The sequence below is a fragment of the Anabrus simplex genome, chromosome 2 (assembly GCF_040414725.1).
Source record: "Anabrus simplex isolate iqAnaSimp1 chromosome 2, ASM4041472v1, whole genome shotgun sequence".
NCBI lineage: Eukaryota > Metazoa > Arthropoda > Insecta > Orthoptera > Tettigoniidae > Anabrus > Anabrus simplex.
In genome coordinates this window covers 75291188-75306542 of record NC_090266.1, presented here as the reverse complement: position 1 = coordinate 75306542, position 15355 = coordinate 75291188, and the positions used below count along the sequence as shown (strand labels likewise).

Sequence of the window (15355 nt, the reverse complement as noted above, 5' to 3'; positions counted from 1 at the left end):
GGTTTAAACTGTGAATCGAGGCGATTGCATGTATTAATGGGTCTTAGAATACTTTGTGACGCGGCAAGTGTTTACATTTCTGAAGTACGAGAGAAGTGCCATGGCGGGAAATCGTACAAGGATAAAGTCAATTTTAAGGGCATCGGGTACTTTTTGTGTAAATACAAGGCATCTAAAATGCATACAGTATAGTAATCCAATTAATAAAGCACTTGCACATGGGAGCCAGCATAGATTTCTCCTCGTCCTTGAATCGTGCTTTTTTTTCTTTCTTTCGTTGCGTGAGGTTATGTTTAGTGAGATATCCGAGTGCATTATTTGAATACTGTAAATGCACATTTTGGAAATAGTTCTTTTTTCAATGGCATTTGAAAGGTATAAACTGTGAAGCACGGTTAACTGAATGCAGTAACGGGCCCTTAATATTTTGTAACGCAGCAAGGGTTGGTACTTCTGAATTGCGAATTGGCGGTTAATTCGAAATCACGTAATTCGAAGTCCGATTTTTGAGTCCCAACGACTTCGAATCAACGAGGTTTTACTGTATGTACTTCATATTTTCAATTTTACCATAAGAATACAAGCGAATTGCTAGTTAGGCCAATGTAGAAACCAGGGCAGAATTTGCATTGAAGTTGGTAGATAATGTTAAAGTACAGTCATGATGACCTTGTATAGGTGGTGATGCTGCTGGTAAAATTGGTGCTTTGTGTGTGCAAGTTGGTGGTGGTGATTATTGTTTTAAGAGGAAGTACAACTCAGCAACTATCCTCTATGATGGGCAGTGTAAGCAGCAGGCCTGATATTTCCTTACGCTAAATGCGGGTTTCTCTCTAATGTGAATTACGTCAAATAGAATTTAAAATTATGTTACTTTAATGGAATCATTTTTGGGACTTGGAATTTCTTCCGTTAAATGTAGGTTTATGCTGAATTGAGGTTATGCTGTAGTTCTCAATCTTGTGAATCAAAGCCTATGCGGGAGTCATATTCCTATACTGAAGATGAATATTAGGGTCCATGTACATGCCAATGTATATATTCTAAGCAGCTCTAAAAAATAATGTACAAAATTTAACAGTGCAACAGACAATCAATAACTTGTTCAACTTACTTCACCCAGAACTCCTTGAACTCTATCACTCATAAACACCTCATGTTTAATTCTATTTGGGTCTATTCTGTGCAAAGGAGTATGAGTTTTGATTGGGTCCCATTTCTTGGTCATAAAACTGATGTCACTTGTGCCACAACGGTCCTTCAGAATATTCTGAAAGTCCTCCATTCTTCTGATACCAAGTGTGGGATCCATTGTGAAGAAGGCAGCCTATAAGAAAGAAAAACATCAAATTAATGCACATCATATACCTACTTCAAATCATTATAAAACACAGCACATTTCTGGCATTTTTAACACCAGAGGCTCCAAGTAGCCTACGCACTGGTCTCCACGGTATACACCAGCCATGCGTCTTGGGAGGCATGCTATTTACCAACTGATCAGCCCAACTTAGCACACTGGGGCACTCCAAGACTGAGTTAGCTGGAAAATTTATAATGTCCATTAACGGATTAACTATATTGGTATTATAAATTTACACATTCGGGACAAATATTTCAGGTTCCATACGGGAATCAACATCTATATCATCTGATGGCCAGGCTAGCATCAAGTTTTGAAAATGAGGCAAATTATCTCACAGTGCATTGGCACTGCCAGTGGCTCCAAGTAGCCTACGCAGTGGCCTCCATGGTATGCACTAGCCATGCGTCTTGGTAGGTGTGCTATTTACCAACTGATGGGCCCAACTTAGCACACTGGGACAAAACATTGGCAACCAGGACTGAGTTAGCTGGAAAATTTATAATGTCCATTAACGGATTAACTATATTTGTATTATAAATTTACACATTCGGGACAAACATTTCAGGTTCCATATGGGAATCTACATCTATATCACCAGACATATTACTACATTAAATAAAGCAGTCACCTTGCATCAAAAGATGTTTCTAAACAGTGTTTAGGAATCCAAAGATGAAGAACACACAAATAATAATGCTGTACATTATCACTAAGAAACAAACAAAACATTCCTCTCAGAAGCCATATACAGAATGAGCCTTGTTAGTTTAAACACACTATGAACAAGATTACAGAAGTCAGCCAGTTGGTGTAACAGAATTTTAAAAGTTAGAAACATTTCCTTAAAAATTCTAATATAGACCAAAAAGATATCCTCATTATCTTTTAGCAGAGTACTTATTTTACAAGCATTATTTTTATTTATTTTAACTTTCTTTACGTTGCACCAACACAGATCTCATAATTAATGATTACGGAAGTATAGACAGATCTTACAACGATTAGACAGGAAAGGCCTAGGAGACTATGTCAATCTGGGAAATGTGATCACTTTCTGTGTTCCTCATTGGTTGGAGCAGTTTGCTATTGTCCGTGATAGAGTTTGCATCATAAAAATAAAACTGTGAAATTTGAAAGAGCATGTTTGGTTTTTTTTTTTTTTTACAACTTGATTTAATCCTACCGACACAGGTAGGTCTTCTGGCAATGATGGGATAGGAAAGGCCTAAGAGTGGTAAGGAAGCGGTCGTGGCCTTAATTAAGGTAAAGCCCCAGCATTTGCCTGGTGAGAAAATGGGAAAGCATGGAAAACGACCTTCGGGACTGCCGACAGTGGGGTTCAAACTGACTGTCTCCCAGATGCAAGCTCACAGCTGCGCAGCCCTAACTGCATGGCCAATTCGCCCCGTATAAAAGTAGTTAGTGGGATATAAAAACATATAACATTATTAGGCTATGTGTTATGGCAAGTGCCAGATGTATCTATTGAGATGAATATATTAAGGAGTAGTAAAATTCAAAGATTTTTTCAGCCCCTGGCTAATACTGGTGCAGGGCCCCAGAACCCCTTTTGCTTGCCCCAAGACCGACTGTCTAACCTCTCCAGACCGAAGGTTGCAAACTATACACAGTGTATAGATGAACTTTTTCCCTTCATTACAGTACCTGATAATAATTCAGAAAGGAATAAAACACATGAACAACAACAAGGTAAGAACTATATTAAATTCTTTTTAAAGCATACTCAGTATAATATTTTTTTTTAATTCATAAACAATAAATGTTTTGTTTAATTTGAATATTGCAGGGGGCATTGCCAATTTTGGAAGCATGCTACCTCTTTGCAGTAAGCTGTTAAGTAGTACAGCGACCTTGTCGGCAGCATAAGCAAGACGGTTGTATAACCGGGGTAGTTTCTTAAATTTTGTAAATAATTACATAATAAATGGGCCCAGGAAATGACTGAGGGAGTCTCTACGAACATCTTGAGACTCTGGCTAGAAAAGCGGGGTGTGATGCGAATATATGAACTCACCAAGACAGTTCACTTAGCCTCTAACACCTCAATTCTCCAAATCGTACCTACGCCTGGTACCCCTGTTAAGCTGAGCAACCCAGTGGAAGGTTGGGTTTTCAACCCCAGCGGGGAAACTGGGTCAGTGAGCCAACAGGAGTGGAGGACAGTGGAAGACAACGGGAAACCACCACTGTAATTTTCCCAAGAAAACCCCATGGCTTTGCTCAATTCAAAATATTCCGGAGTTTCAAGTTCCCCAGTCGGATCTCCGCGGGAGAACTATGTTGAGAGAAGCCTCAAGAAATGTGCGATGCTGCAAGGAACAGTACTGTTTAGGAACTTGGAATGTAAGATCCATGTATCAAGGAAAGCTGGATATAGTCAAACGAGAAATGAAGAGACTGGGCATCGATATACTGGGAAAAAGCGAAGTGAGATGGATTGGTATTGGTGAATTTGCTACAGATGAGTACATGGTCTACTATTCTGGACATGAAAACCAAAGGAAATATGGAGTTGCCTCATAGATAGCAACAGTGTGCGTAACACTATAATGGGGTGCAATTTTAAAACTGATAGAATGTTGTCTGTACGTTTTCAAGGCCAACCTTTTTACATCACAGTCATACAAATTTTCGCTCCAACCACAGAAGATGAAGAGGAGGATATTGACCAGTTCTATGAAGACTTACGAGAATTGCTACAGTTAACACTAAAGAAGGATGTCGTCTTCATTATTGGCGACTGGAATGCTAAAGTAGGAAATCAAACTGTAGATGGAGTAACGGGAAAATATGGCCTTGGCACAACAAATGAAGCTGGACAGAGACTCCTAGAATTCTATCAAGACAACTCACTGGTCATTACCAACACACTGTTTCAATTGCCCAAACAACGCCTATACACCTGGACCTCGCCAGATGGTAAATGTCAGAATCAGATTGACTACATACTTTGTAGTCAGAGGTGAAGGAGCACTGTACAGTCATCCAAAACAAGACCTGGGACTGATTGTGGATCAGATCACGAGCTCTTAATTTCCAAATTCCGGCTCAAATTAAAAAGGATTGACAAAGCCAAACCATCAAGCAGATATGACCTAAATAGCATACCTCTTGAATATACAGTAGGGGTTAGAAACAGATTTAATGGATTAGATTTAAGAGATAGAGTCCCAGAAGAGCTATGGTCAGAAGTACGCTGTGTTGTTAAGGAGACAGCGGAAAAGCATATTCCCAAGAACAAGAAGAAGGCCAAATGGTTATCGGGTGAAGCACTACAAATAGCAGAAGAAAGAAGGAATACAAGAATCAAAGGGAAAAGATCGAATATGTCTAAATTAAATGCAGAGTTTCAGAAACTAGCTAGAAGAAATAAGAATGCCTTTTTGAATAAACAGTGCAAGGAAGATGTGGAAAATAACAGACCGGGTAAGACAAGAGATCTTTACATAAGAATTGGAGACATCAGAGGGAAATTCCAGGCGAAGATTGGAATGATAAAAGATAAAAATGGAAAAGGTCTTACTGAAGCAGAGGAGATTGAAGAAAGGTGGACGGAATATGTAGGCAATTTGTATAGGAAAGATCGGAATACTCCTGATGATGAAGTTACTCTGTTGTCAGAGCCAGAACCAGATATCCTAGAAAGTGAGGTCAAGTGGGCCCTAGAAAGTATTGCAAACAATAAGGCAAGTGGTTATGATGGAATCCCAGCAGAACTATTCAAAATCCTAGGAGAGGATGCTGTGGAAGTGCTACATTCAATATGTCAGCAAATATAGAAAACCCAGCAGTGGCAAAAAGATTGGAAAAACTCAGTGTTCATCCCAATTCCAAAGAAGGGCAGTGCTAAAGAATGTTCAAACTACCAAACAATCACACTTATATCGCATGCTAGTAAGGTTATGCTCAAGATCCTGCAAAATAGGGTTCGGCAGTATGTAGATCGAGAACTACCTGAAGAACAAGCCGGCTTCCGCAAAGACAGAGGAACCAGAGATCAAATTGCTAATATTCGCCGGGTTATGGAGAAAGCAAGAGAATTCCAGAAAGACCTATACTTATGCTTTAGTGACTATACTCAAGCCTATGACTGTGTTAACCACAATAAATTGTGGCAAGTACTCAAGACTATGGGAGTACCAGATCATCTTATTTGCCTTATGAGAAATCTCTACTCTGATCAGGAAGCTACGGTGAGAACCCTATATGGAACAACTGAATGGGTCAAGATTGAGAAAGGTGTACGTCAAGGCTGCATATTGTCAACTTACGAGGACGGTTTGAAAAGTTCTTGGAATAACCGCTAGATGTCAGTGCTAGAGCAACAAGGTTCCCGCGCAATAATCACACATCCTTAGTGAGTGAACACGTGGCGCGTCAGTGCTCTAGCCGCAGGAGTGTGGTAGTGACGACTCTTTGTTGTTGTTCCCGCGTAGTGATTTGTGACAATCGAAAAAACTGAGATTCGAGCAGTGATTAAATACTTTGTATGAAAGCAAAGGAAATTCATGCCGACTTTCAGAACACACTGGGGGACTCTGCTCCTTCATTTTCAACTGTTGCCAAGTGGACCAGCGAGTTTAAATTTGGTCAGGAGAGCTTGGATGATGATCCACGTAGTGGACGGCCAAAAAGTGTTACGACCCCAGAATTTATCGCAAAAGTGCATAAAATGGTCATGGAGGATAGTCGACTGAAAGTGCGGGAGATTGCTGAAGCTGTAGGGATGTCTTCCGAACGAGTATATTATATTTTAACCGAAGAATTGGGTATGAAAAAACTATCCGCAAGATGGGTGCCGCGGCTCTTGACACTGGGCAATAAACGCACCAGACTGGAAATGTCCGAACAAAGTCTGGCCCGTGTTCAGTGCAACCAACAAGATTTTTTGCGCCGGTTTGTGACTACAGATGAAACTTGGGTCCACTACTATACCCCAGAGACAAAACAGCAGTCACAGCAGTGGAAACATGCTGATTCACCACCACCAAAGAAAGAAAAGGCAGTGTGTTCGGCCGGAAAGGTCATGGCCTCAGTTTTCTGGGATGCAAAAGGCATTCTGCTGATAGATTATCTTCCTACTGGCCAAACAATTACGGGGCAATACTATGCAAACCTCCTAGACCAACTACAGGAAAAGATACGCGAAACAAGGCCTGTTTTGGCAAGGAAAAAGGTCATCTTTCATCAGGACAATGCTCTGCCGCACACAAGTGTTACTGCCATGGCAAAACTTCATGAACTGGGGTACGAATTGTTGCCACATCCACCTTATTCACCTGATTTGGCACCATCAGACTTTCATCTATTCCCCAAGCTGAAAATTTTCCTCGGTGGATGGAGATTTTTCTACAAGGCAAGAACTGACAGCCGAATTGGAGAGGTATTTTGCAGGCCTGGAGGAATCTCATTTTCGATATGGGATAAAGGCATTGGAACATCGCTGTAACAAATGCATCAGTCTACAGGGAGACTATGTTGAAAAATAAAAGCAGTTCCACTGAGGTAAGATACTTAATTCTAGTACATTCCGAGAACTTTTCAAACCACCTACATGTTGTTGTTTGAGTCATCGGTCCATAGACTGGTTTGATGCAGCTCTCCATGCCACCCTATCATGTGCTAACCTTTTCATTTCTACGTAACTATTGTATCCTACATCTGCTCTAATCTGCTTGTCATATTCATACCTTGGTCTACCCCTACCGTTCTTACCACCTACACTTCCTTCAAAAACCAACTGAACAAGTCCTGGTTGTCTTAAGATGTGTCCTATCATTCTATATCTTCTTCTCGTCAAATTTAGCAAAATCGATCTCCTCTCACCAATTCGATTCAGTATCTCTTCATTCGTGATTCGATCTATCCATCTCACCTTCAGCATTCTTCTGTAACACCACATTTTTTTTTTTTTTTTTTTTTTTGGTAGTTGCTTTACGTCGCACCGACACAGATAGGTCTTATGGCGACGATGGGACAGGGAAGGGCTAGGAGTGGTAAGGAAGCGGCCGTGGCCTTAATTAAGGTACAGCCCCAGCATTTGCCTGGTGTGAAAATGGGAAACCACGGAAAACCATTTTCAGGGCTGCCGACAGTGGGGTTCGAACCTACTATCTCCCGAATACTGGATACTGGCCGCACTGAAGCGACTACATCTATCGAGCTCGGTAACACCACATTTCAAAAGCTTCTATTCTCTTTCTTTCTGAGCTAGTTATCATCCATGTTTCACTTCCATACAATGCCACGCTCCACACGAAAGTCTTCAAAAACATCTTTCTAATTCCGATATCAATGTTTGAAGTGAGCAAATTTCTTTTCTTAAGAAAGCTCTTCCTTGCTTGTGCTAGTCTGTATTTTATGTCCTCCTTACTTCTGCCATAGTTAGTTATTTTACTACCCAAGTAACAATATTCATCTACTTCCTTTAAGCCTTCGTTTCCTAATCTAATATTTCCTGCATCACCTGCCTTCGTTCAACTGCACTCCATTACTTTTGTTTTGGACTTATTTATTTTCATCATGTACTCCTTACCCAAGACTTCATCCATACCATTCAGCAACTTCTCGAGATCTTCTGCAGTCTCAGATAAAATAACAATATCATCGGCAAATCTCAAGGTTTTGATTTCCTCTCCTTGGACTGTGATTCCCTTTCCAAAGGTCTCTTTGATTTCCTATACTGCCTGTTCTATGTAAACATTGAAAAGGAGAGGGGACAAACTTCAGCCTTGCCTCACTCCTTTCTGGATTGCTGCTTCTTTTTCAAAGCCCTCGATTCTTATCACTGCAGACCGATTTTTATACAGATTGTAGATAATTCTTCGTTCTCGGTATCTGATCCCTATCATCTTCAGAACCATAAACAGCTTGGTCCAATCAACATTATCGAATGCCTTTTCTAGATCTACGAATGCCATGTATGTGGGCTTGTCCTTCTTGATTCGATCCTCTAAGATCAGACGTAAAGTCAGGATTGCTTCACGTGTTCCTACATTTCTTCTGAAGCCAAATTGATCTTCTCCCAACTCAGCTTCAACTTGTTTTTCCATTCTTCTGTAAATAATACGTGTTAAAATTTTGCAGGCATGAGATACTAAACTAATGGTGCGGTAGTTTTCACACCCGTCAGCACCGGCTTTCTTGGGAATAGGTATAACAACATTCTGCCGAAAATCGGATGGGACTTCTCCTGTCTCATAAATCCTTGCCATGCTGGTTTCTCCTAAGGCAGTCAGTAATTCACAGGGAATGTCATCAATTCCAGGTGCCTTGTTCCTAATTAGGTCACTCACAGCTCTGTCAAACTCTGACCTCAAAACTGGATCTCCCATTTCATCAGCATCAACAGCCTCTTCATGCTCCAGAACCAAATTATCTACATCGTTACCTTGATACAACTGTTGGATATGCTCCTGCCATCTTTCTGCTTTGTCTTCTTTCCCTAGAAGTGGCTTTCCATCTGAGCTCTTAATATTCATGAACCTAGATTTCTTTTCTCCAAAGGTTTCCTTGATTTTCCTGTATGTAGCATCTACCTTTCCCAGGAACATACAGCCTTCGACATCCTTGCACTTCTCCTTCAGCCATTCTTCCTTAGCTACCTTGCACTTTCTATCCACTTGATTCTTTAATCGCCTGTATTCTTTTCTGCCCTCTTCATTTCTAGCATTCTTGTATCTTCGTCGTTCATCAATCAGGTCTAGTATCTCCTGAGTTATCCACTGATTCTTAGTTGATCTTTTCTTCCTTCCTAACATTTCTTCAGCAGCCTTACTGACTTCATTTTTCATGACTCTCCATTCTTCCTCTATAGTGTTTCCTTCAACCTTTTCATTTAGTCTTTGTGCAACATGTTCCTTGAAACAATCCCTCACACTCTTTTCTTTCAACTTTTCTAGATCCCATCTTTTTGCATTCTTTCCTTTCTTCAATTTCTTCAACTTCTACCTTTCCCAGGAACATACAGCCTTCGACATCCTTGCACTTCTCCTTCAGCCATTCTTCCTTAGCTACCTTGCACTTTCTATCCACTTGATTCTTTAATCGCCTGTATTCTTTTCTGCCCTCTTCATTTCTAGCATTCTTGTATCTTCGTCGTTCATCAATCAGGTCTAGTATCTCCTGAGTTATCCACTGATTCTTAGTTGATCTTTTCTTCCTTCCTAACATTTCTTCAGCAGCCTTACTGACTTCATTTTTCAAGACTCTCCATTCTTCCTCTATAGTGTTTCCTTCAACCTTTTCATTTAGTCCTTGTGCAACGTGTTCCTTGAAACAATCCCTCACACTCTTTTCTTTCAACTTGTCTAGATCCCATCTTTTTGCATTCTTTCCTTTCTTCAATTTCTTCAACTTCAGATGGCATTTCATGACCAACAAGTTGTGGCCAGAGTCCACGTCTGCTCCTGGGAAAGTTTTGCAATCCAACATCTGGTTTCTGAATCTCTGCCTAATCATAATGAAGTCTATTTGATACCTTTCAGTGTCTCCAGATCTCATCCACGTATACAGCCATCGTTTGTGTAGTTTGATCCAAGTATTGGCAAGGACTAAATTATGATCGGTGCAGAATTCAACCAGCCGACTTCCTGTTATCGTTCCTTTGTCCCAGTCCAAATTCTCCTACTGTATTATCTTCTCTTCCTTGGCCTACCACTGCGTTCCAGTCTCCCATCACAATTAGATTCTCGTCACCTTTTACATATTGTATTAAATCTTCTATCTCCTCATATAGTCTTTCAATTTCTTCATCATCCACTGAACTAGTAGGCATATAGACCTGCACTATTGTGGTGGGCATTGGTTTCGTGTCTATCTTGACGACAATAATTCTTTCACTATGCTGGTCGTAGTAGCTTACCCGCTGCCCTATTTTCTTATTCATTATTAAACCAACTCCTACATTTCCCCTGTCTGATTTTGTGTTGATAATTCGGTAGTCGCCTGACCAAAAATCCTCTTCTTCCTGCCAACGTACTTCACTTATACCTACTACAGGTAACATTAGCCTATCCATCTCCCTTTTCAGATTCTCTAACCTACCACAACGATTCAAACTTCTAACATTCCACGCTCCGACTCGCAGAATGTCAGTATCCATCTTCCTGATGATCGCCCCCTCTCGTGTAGTCCCCACCCGGAAATCCGAATGGGGGACTAGTTTACCTCCGGAATATTTTACCCGGGAGGAAGCCATCATCAGTACATCATTCATACAGAGAGAGCTGCATGTCCTCGGGAGGTAGTTACAGCTGTAGTTTCCCGTTGCTTTCAGCCGTGTAGCAGTATCAACACAGCTAAGCCATGTTGAGTATTATTACAAGGCCGTATCAGTCAATCATCTAGACTGCCGCCCTTGCAACTACCGAAAGGCTGCTACCCCCTTTTTCGATGAAACATTCGTTAGTCTGGTCTCTCAACAGATACCCATACGATATGGTTGCACCTGCGGCTCGGCTATCTGCATCATTGGGACACGCAAGCCTCCCCACCACGGCAAGGTCACATGGTTCGCAGAGGAGGACCACCTACATATATGCAGAGTATGTGATGAGGAATGCCAAATTAGATGAAACAGAAAGTGGAACTAAAATTGGTGGGGGACATATAAATAACCGTAGATATGCTGACGACACCACCCTGTAGGCAGAAAGTGAAGAACAACTTAAGTATCTACTAATGAAGGTGAAAGAAGAAAGTGCAAAAGCTGGACTAAGGTTGAATGTCAAGAAAACAAAGATCATGGCAACTAAACCTATCACCTCCTGGCATATAAATGGTGAAACAATGGAGGTTGTTCCTAGTTTCATCTACTTGGGCTCCAAAATAATTGCTGACGGCGATTGCAGCCATGAAATTAAGAGACGCTTGCTCCTTGGGAGGAAGGCAATGGCCAACCTTGATAACATTTTCAAGAGTAGGGATGTAACTTTAAGAACGAAGATTCGTATAGTGAAAGCTATGGTATTCCCAGTAGCAATGTACGGAAGCGAGACCTGGACAGTAAGAAAGGCTGAGCGTCGAAGAATAGACGCATTTGAACTATGGTGTTAGAGAAAACTCCTTAGAGTTCCATGGACTGTGAAGAGATCTAATAAGTCCATATTACAGGAAATCAACCCAGGCTGTTCACTGGAAGGTCAAATACTCAGACAAAAACTAAAGTACTTCGGTCATATTATGAGAAAACATGATTCACTGGAAAAGACCTTAATGCTGGAGAAGACTGATGGTAACAGGAGAAGAGGGCGACAACGGATGAGGTGGATTGATGGCATAAAGGAAGCCACGACTCTCAATTTAGAAAGACTTCGGAAAATAGTTACGACAGGAAGAAATGGCGCACCTTGGTCTATGGGGTCACAAGAGACGAAAGCGACTAAACGACTAACAACAACAACATAATAATTATTTAATTAAATTCAAAATGTTCTACTAACCGCACCCAAGTTGGCAGCCTTTTGTGGCGTATTATTTCACTGTAAGGGTCACGCAATTTAGTATTGCTAATGTCCCATTTTCATTGTGTGCACCAGATGTATCCGCAACACAAATATGTTAGTACAGAAGGAGTAAAATTCACTGATTTTTAGACAGACCAATGGTTTTGTCACTAGCTAATGCAGAATACAGTTTAACTACAAAAAAAAAAAAAAAAAAAAAAAAAATCGGGTACATCAAAGACTATAACACCAAAAACAATTTCCTGAAAACCACCAAAAAGCCATTACAAATCACAACAAAAACATCACGGTCCATCACACAAAACTACAAGTATCACCCTGCTCACCCAAGCACAAAATCTGATCTAACCTCAGTCAGTTACAGTGGTTCCTGGTGGAGTAGACCTGAACCCAATCTACAAATAAGAGCATTATCACAGGTTACTGAAGGGTGGTATCATCATTACTAATAATTTCTGACCAACCGGTTGTTATACATGTAATGTCCAGGGCATGTTGCCAGCCATAAAGAAATAGCAAGCAGGAAGATGACACAAGAGAGGAGTTAAGGGATGGTCTTTACAACAACCAAAAAACTTAATTTTCTCCCGACAACAAAATGTACATTCTCCATGCCAAAAACCGGTCTGGTACCACATATAAAGATATGTTACATAAAGAGACTAACAACTCCTGCAATGAAATGCAAAATAGTGAGTTTGAACCCCACCATCCGCTGCCTCGAAGGTAGTCCACTACCTTCCCAATCCTAGCTCTTTCCCCATCCTTCCATCACCGAAAACCTTTGATGTGTTAATGCAACATTAAAAAAAGAAGCCAAATATTTCGCTTCCAATTTATCCCAAGATACCATCAAGATATGATTATTGAATACTTGTCCTGCATTAGAAGCATTTCCAGTGGATCCAATCTGCACAGAATATTGTTCACGATTCATAAGCAGTAATGTTTGTAAAACCTGATGTAAACAAAAGAGCCTGTGCTTTGTCTAGTCACTGGAATTTCATTCTGTAAACCCTAGGAAGGAAAGTGCCCACGATGCTACACGTAGTGCTTGACCATAACTCGCAACAAGCTACTCATTTCAACAAGCGGTGAAAATAATTTAAACACACGCACCTGAACCAAGTCAGCAAAAGTTCAGTAAGACTTACCATTTTCCAGCGCACGCATCTAGGCATGATTGCACTTTCATTTGTTTTCCTCTCGCTTGCGTCTCGCAAAGGGCTTGATCGTGCGGGGGACAGAGCTGCCAACTGTTCACATAAAGAACTAGTCCTAGCGCAACGGCGCTACTTTTCAATTTACAAATCTCGTAACAAAGCCATTGGTCTGGATTGGTTAGGCCATTGATCTGTATGAAGCAAAGGTTAGAAAGCCGCGAAGCGGCCCTAGGCCTCTAGTATCCCACGTGACAAAGCCATTGGTCTGAATTGGTTAGACCATTGGTCAGTGACAAAGCCATTGGTCTGGATTGGTTAGACCATTGGTCAGTGACAAAGCTATTGGTCTGGATTGGTTAGACCATTGATCTGGATCAAGCAAAGGGGGTCTTAGAAGCCGCGAAGCGGCCCTAGGCCTCTAGTATACCGCGTGACAAAGCCATTGCTCTGGACTGGTAAGACCATTGGTCAGTGACAAAGCCATTGGTCTGGATTTGTTAGACCATTGGTCTGGATCAAGCAAAAGGGGTTTGGGGCGTAAGCCTCCAGGTTAGAAGCCGCGAAGCAGCCCTAGGCCTCTACTATCCCGCGTGACAAAGCCATTCGTCTGGATTGGTTAGACCACTGATCAGTGACAAAGCCATTGGTCTGGATTGGTTAGACCATTGGTCTGGATCAAGCAAGGGGGGTTTGGGGCGTAAACCCCCAGGTTAGAAGCCGCGAAGCGGCCCTAGGCCTCTAGTATCCCGCGTGACACCTCCACTGGTCTGGGTAGTTGTATATTTCTTGTGCGCAGGTTGGTAATGGAATTCATTTACTTCATTGCTACAAGTGACGTCATATCCCATTGTGTCTCACCCAATCGAAATGCTGGAACGTAGTTAAGCGATGGACTATGGCGCGTGGGACGGCGGGTGGGTTCTTAACTATCGCAGTGAACACATCTCTCCTCTACAAGGTATTCCACTTAAGATTTCCAACATATTACATTCTTATCATGCTATAAAAGTAATTTAACCCTTACTGAATTTCTACCGGTCATTAGAGACGTAAATGTGGGCTGGCAAATAAAGAAGCTCCTAGAAATAAATCTATTCAATGCAGAAACATTCCATGCCTGAAACGTTCAATGATAGTTTCATAATCATAAAAATTTTACTTACACAAAGGTGCGATCTGCGAGTAGTTCAAAACAACTGACCTCGAGCAGATGAGAGACGAAAATAATTTGCTTCTAGAACGGAGAGAACATAACCAAAAAAATTACTCCGCACGAAAATGCGCACAAACCAATGTAACTACCCAATAACAGGAAGATCAAACAGATATAGAGAAGTGTTTGTTAAAACATGAGAAAATGAGTCGAGCAACCCAAGGAATTAACATGTCTCTAAATGCTTACCCAAATAAAGCATTTTTACTCAATAAACCGGCGACACTTCTACGAATACCTCAAATATTTTTTTCTAGAACACATAATAAACTACCAACAAATGTAATGAAAGATTTATGACTAATCGAAAAATAAAAGTTCTCACACTGAAACATCCAAACGAGAAACAATGAAACAATTAAATCTTGCCACTCTGTAAACAAATAAATCGATGTGTCATTCGATTCAACTATCGAACCTCCTCTGCGAGAACAGCATCCCTTCTTCTTCTTCTTCCCCCTCCAACACCTACGCTACTTCTTCTTCTGCTTCTGCATATGCTTCTACTACTTAGGATTTTCTTGGGCGCTGCTGACAAACCATTACCCAGTCACAACACTTATTGTCGCAAATCTTCAGGAGAAACAGACTGAGTTTTACGTATGATGGATAAAGTTGTTCAACACCAGTGGCGGTTCGTGCATGAAGGGCTTTTGAGCGCCGCCCCACCGCCTTTACTAAAACACGTAACATAATTTCACTCCGTAGCTGATTATATAACGAGATGGACAATGTAGCAAAGTCAAACTTATGGTAGTGTGTTATTCAGTTATACAATGTTATCTTTATTGTTTTGGCTGTAAACGTTTCGCTTTTTTATTTTCAAAGACATGGCATCCGTTCAGCAAGAACGATGTTTTCTCTTTAGTCCAGCATAATGTTTTCTCTTTAGACATTAGGCGTTCGGGTGCTGGCAGGAGAGCCCTCAGTAAGCTCAGCGAGTTTGACAATGGTGAGGGGTGCGGGAGGAGCCATGGAAGACGATACAGGCTTGTAAGGGGAAGGAAGAGTGCAGGCGGGGTGTATGCTTAGAGCATTTAATACTTGGTCTGTTCGGCAGAGCCCGTAGAAACGTCGCCAAACACTTTACAATGTACCTAGGTCTTTTCTCACAGTCTTACGTTAA

At 41.2% G+C, this 15355-nt stretch overlaps 1 protein-coding gene across 4 annotated transcripts in view; it reads right to left on the bottom strand.

The window, feature by feature from the left end:
* The window catches only part of Gnpat (dihydroxyacetone phosphate acyltransferase), a 358549-nt gene extending 343914 nt beyond the window's left edge, over positions 1–14635 (bottom strand). For 2 of the 4 annotated variants that reach the window (XM_067139838.2, XM_068226081.1), the window contains exons 1-3: positions 14419–14622; positions 14180–14250; positions 1115–1327 (exon numbers count right to left, since the gene is read on the bottom strand). In XM_067139838.2, coding sequence (XP_066995939.2) covers positions 1115–1312 — 198 coding nt within the window. In that variant the 5' untranslated portion in view covers positions 1313–1327; positions 14180–14250; positions 14419–14622. Of the gene's footprint in view, positions 1–1114; positions 1328–14179; positions 14251–14418 lie in introns of all 4 variants that reach the window. The other 2 variants (XM_068226080.1, XM_068226079.1) reach the window with 2 other exon arrangements.
* Between the last annotated feature and the right edge of the window lie 720 nt (positions 14636–15355).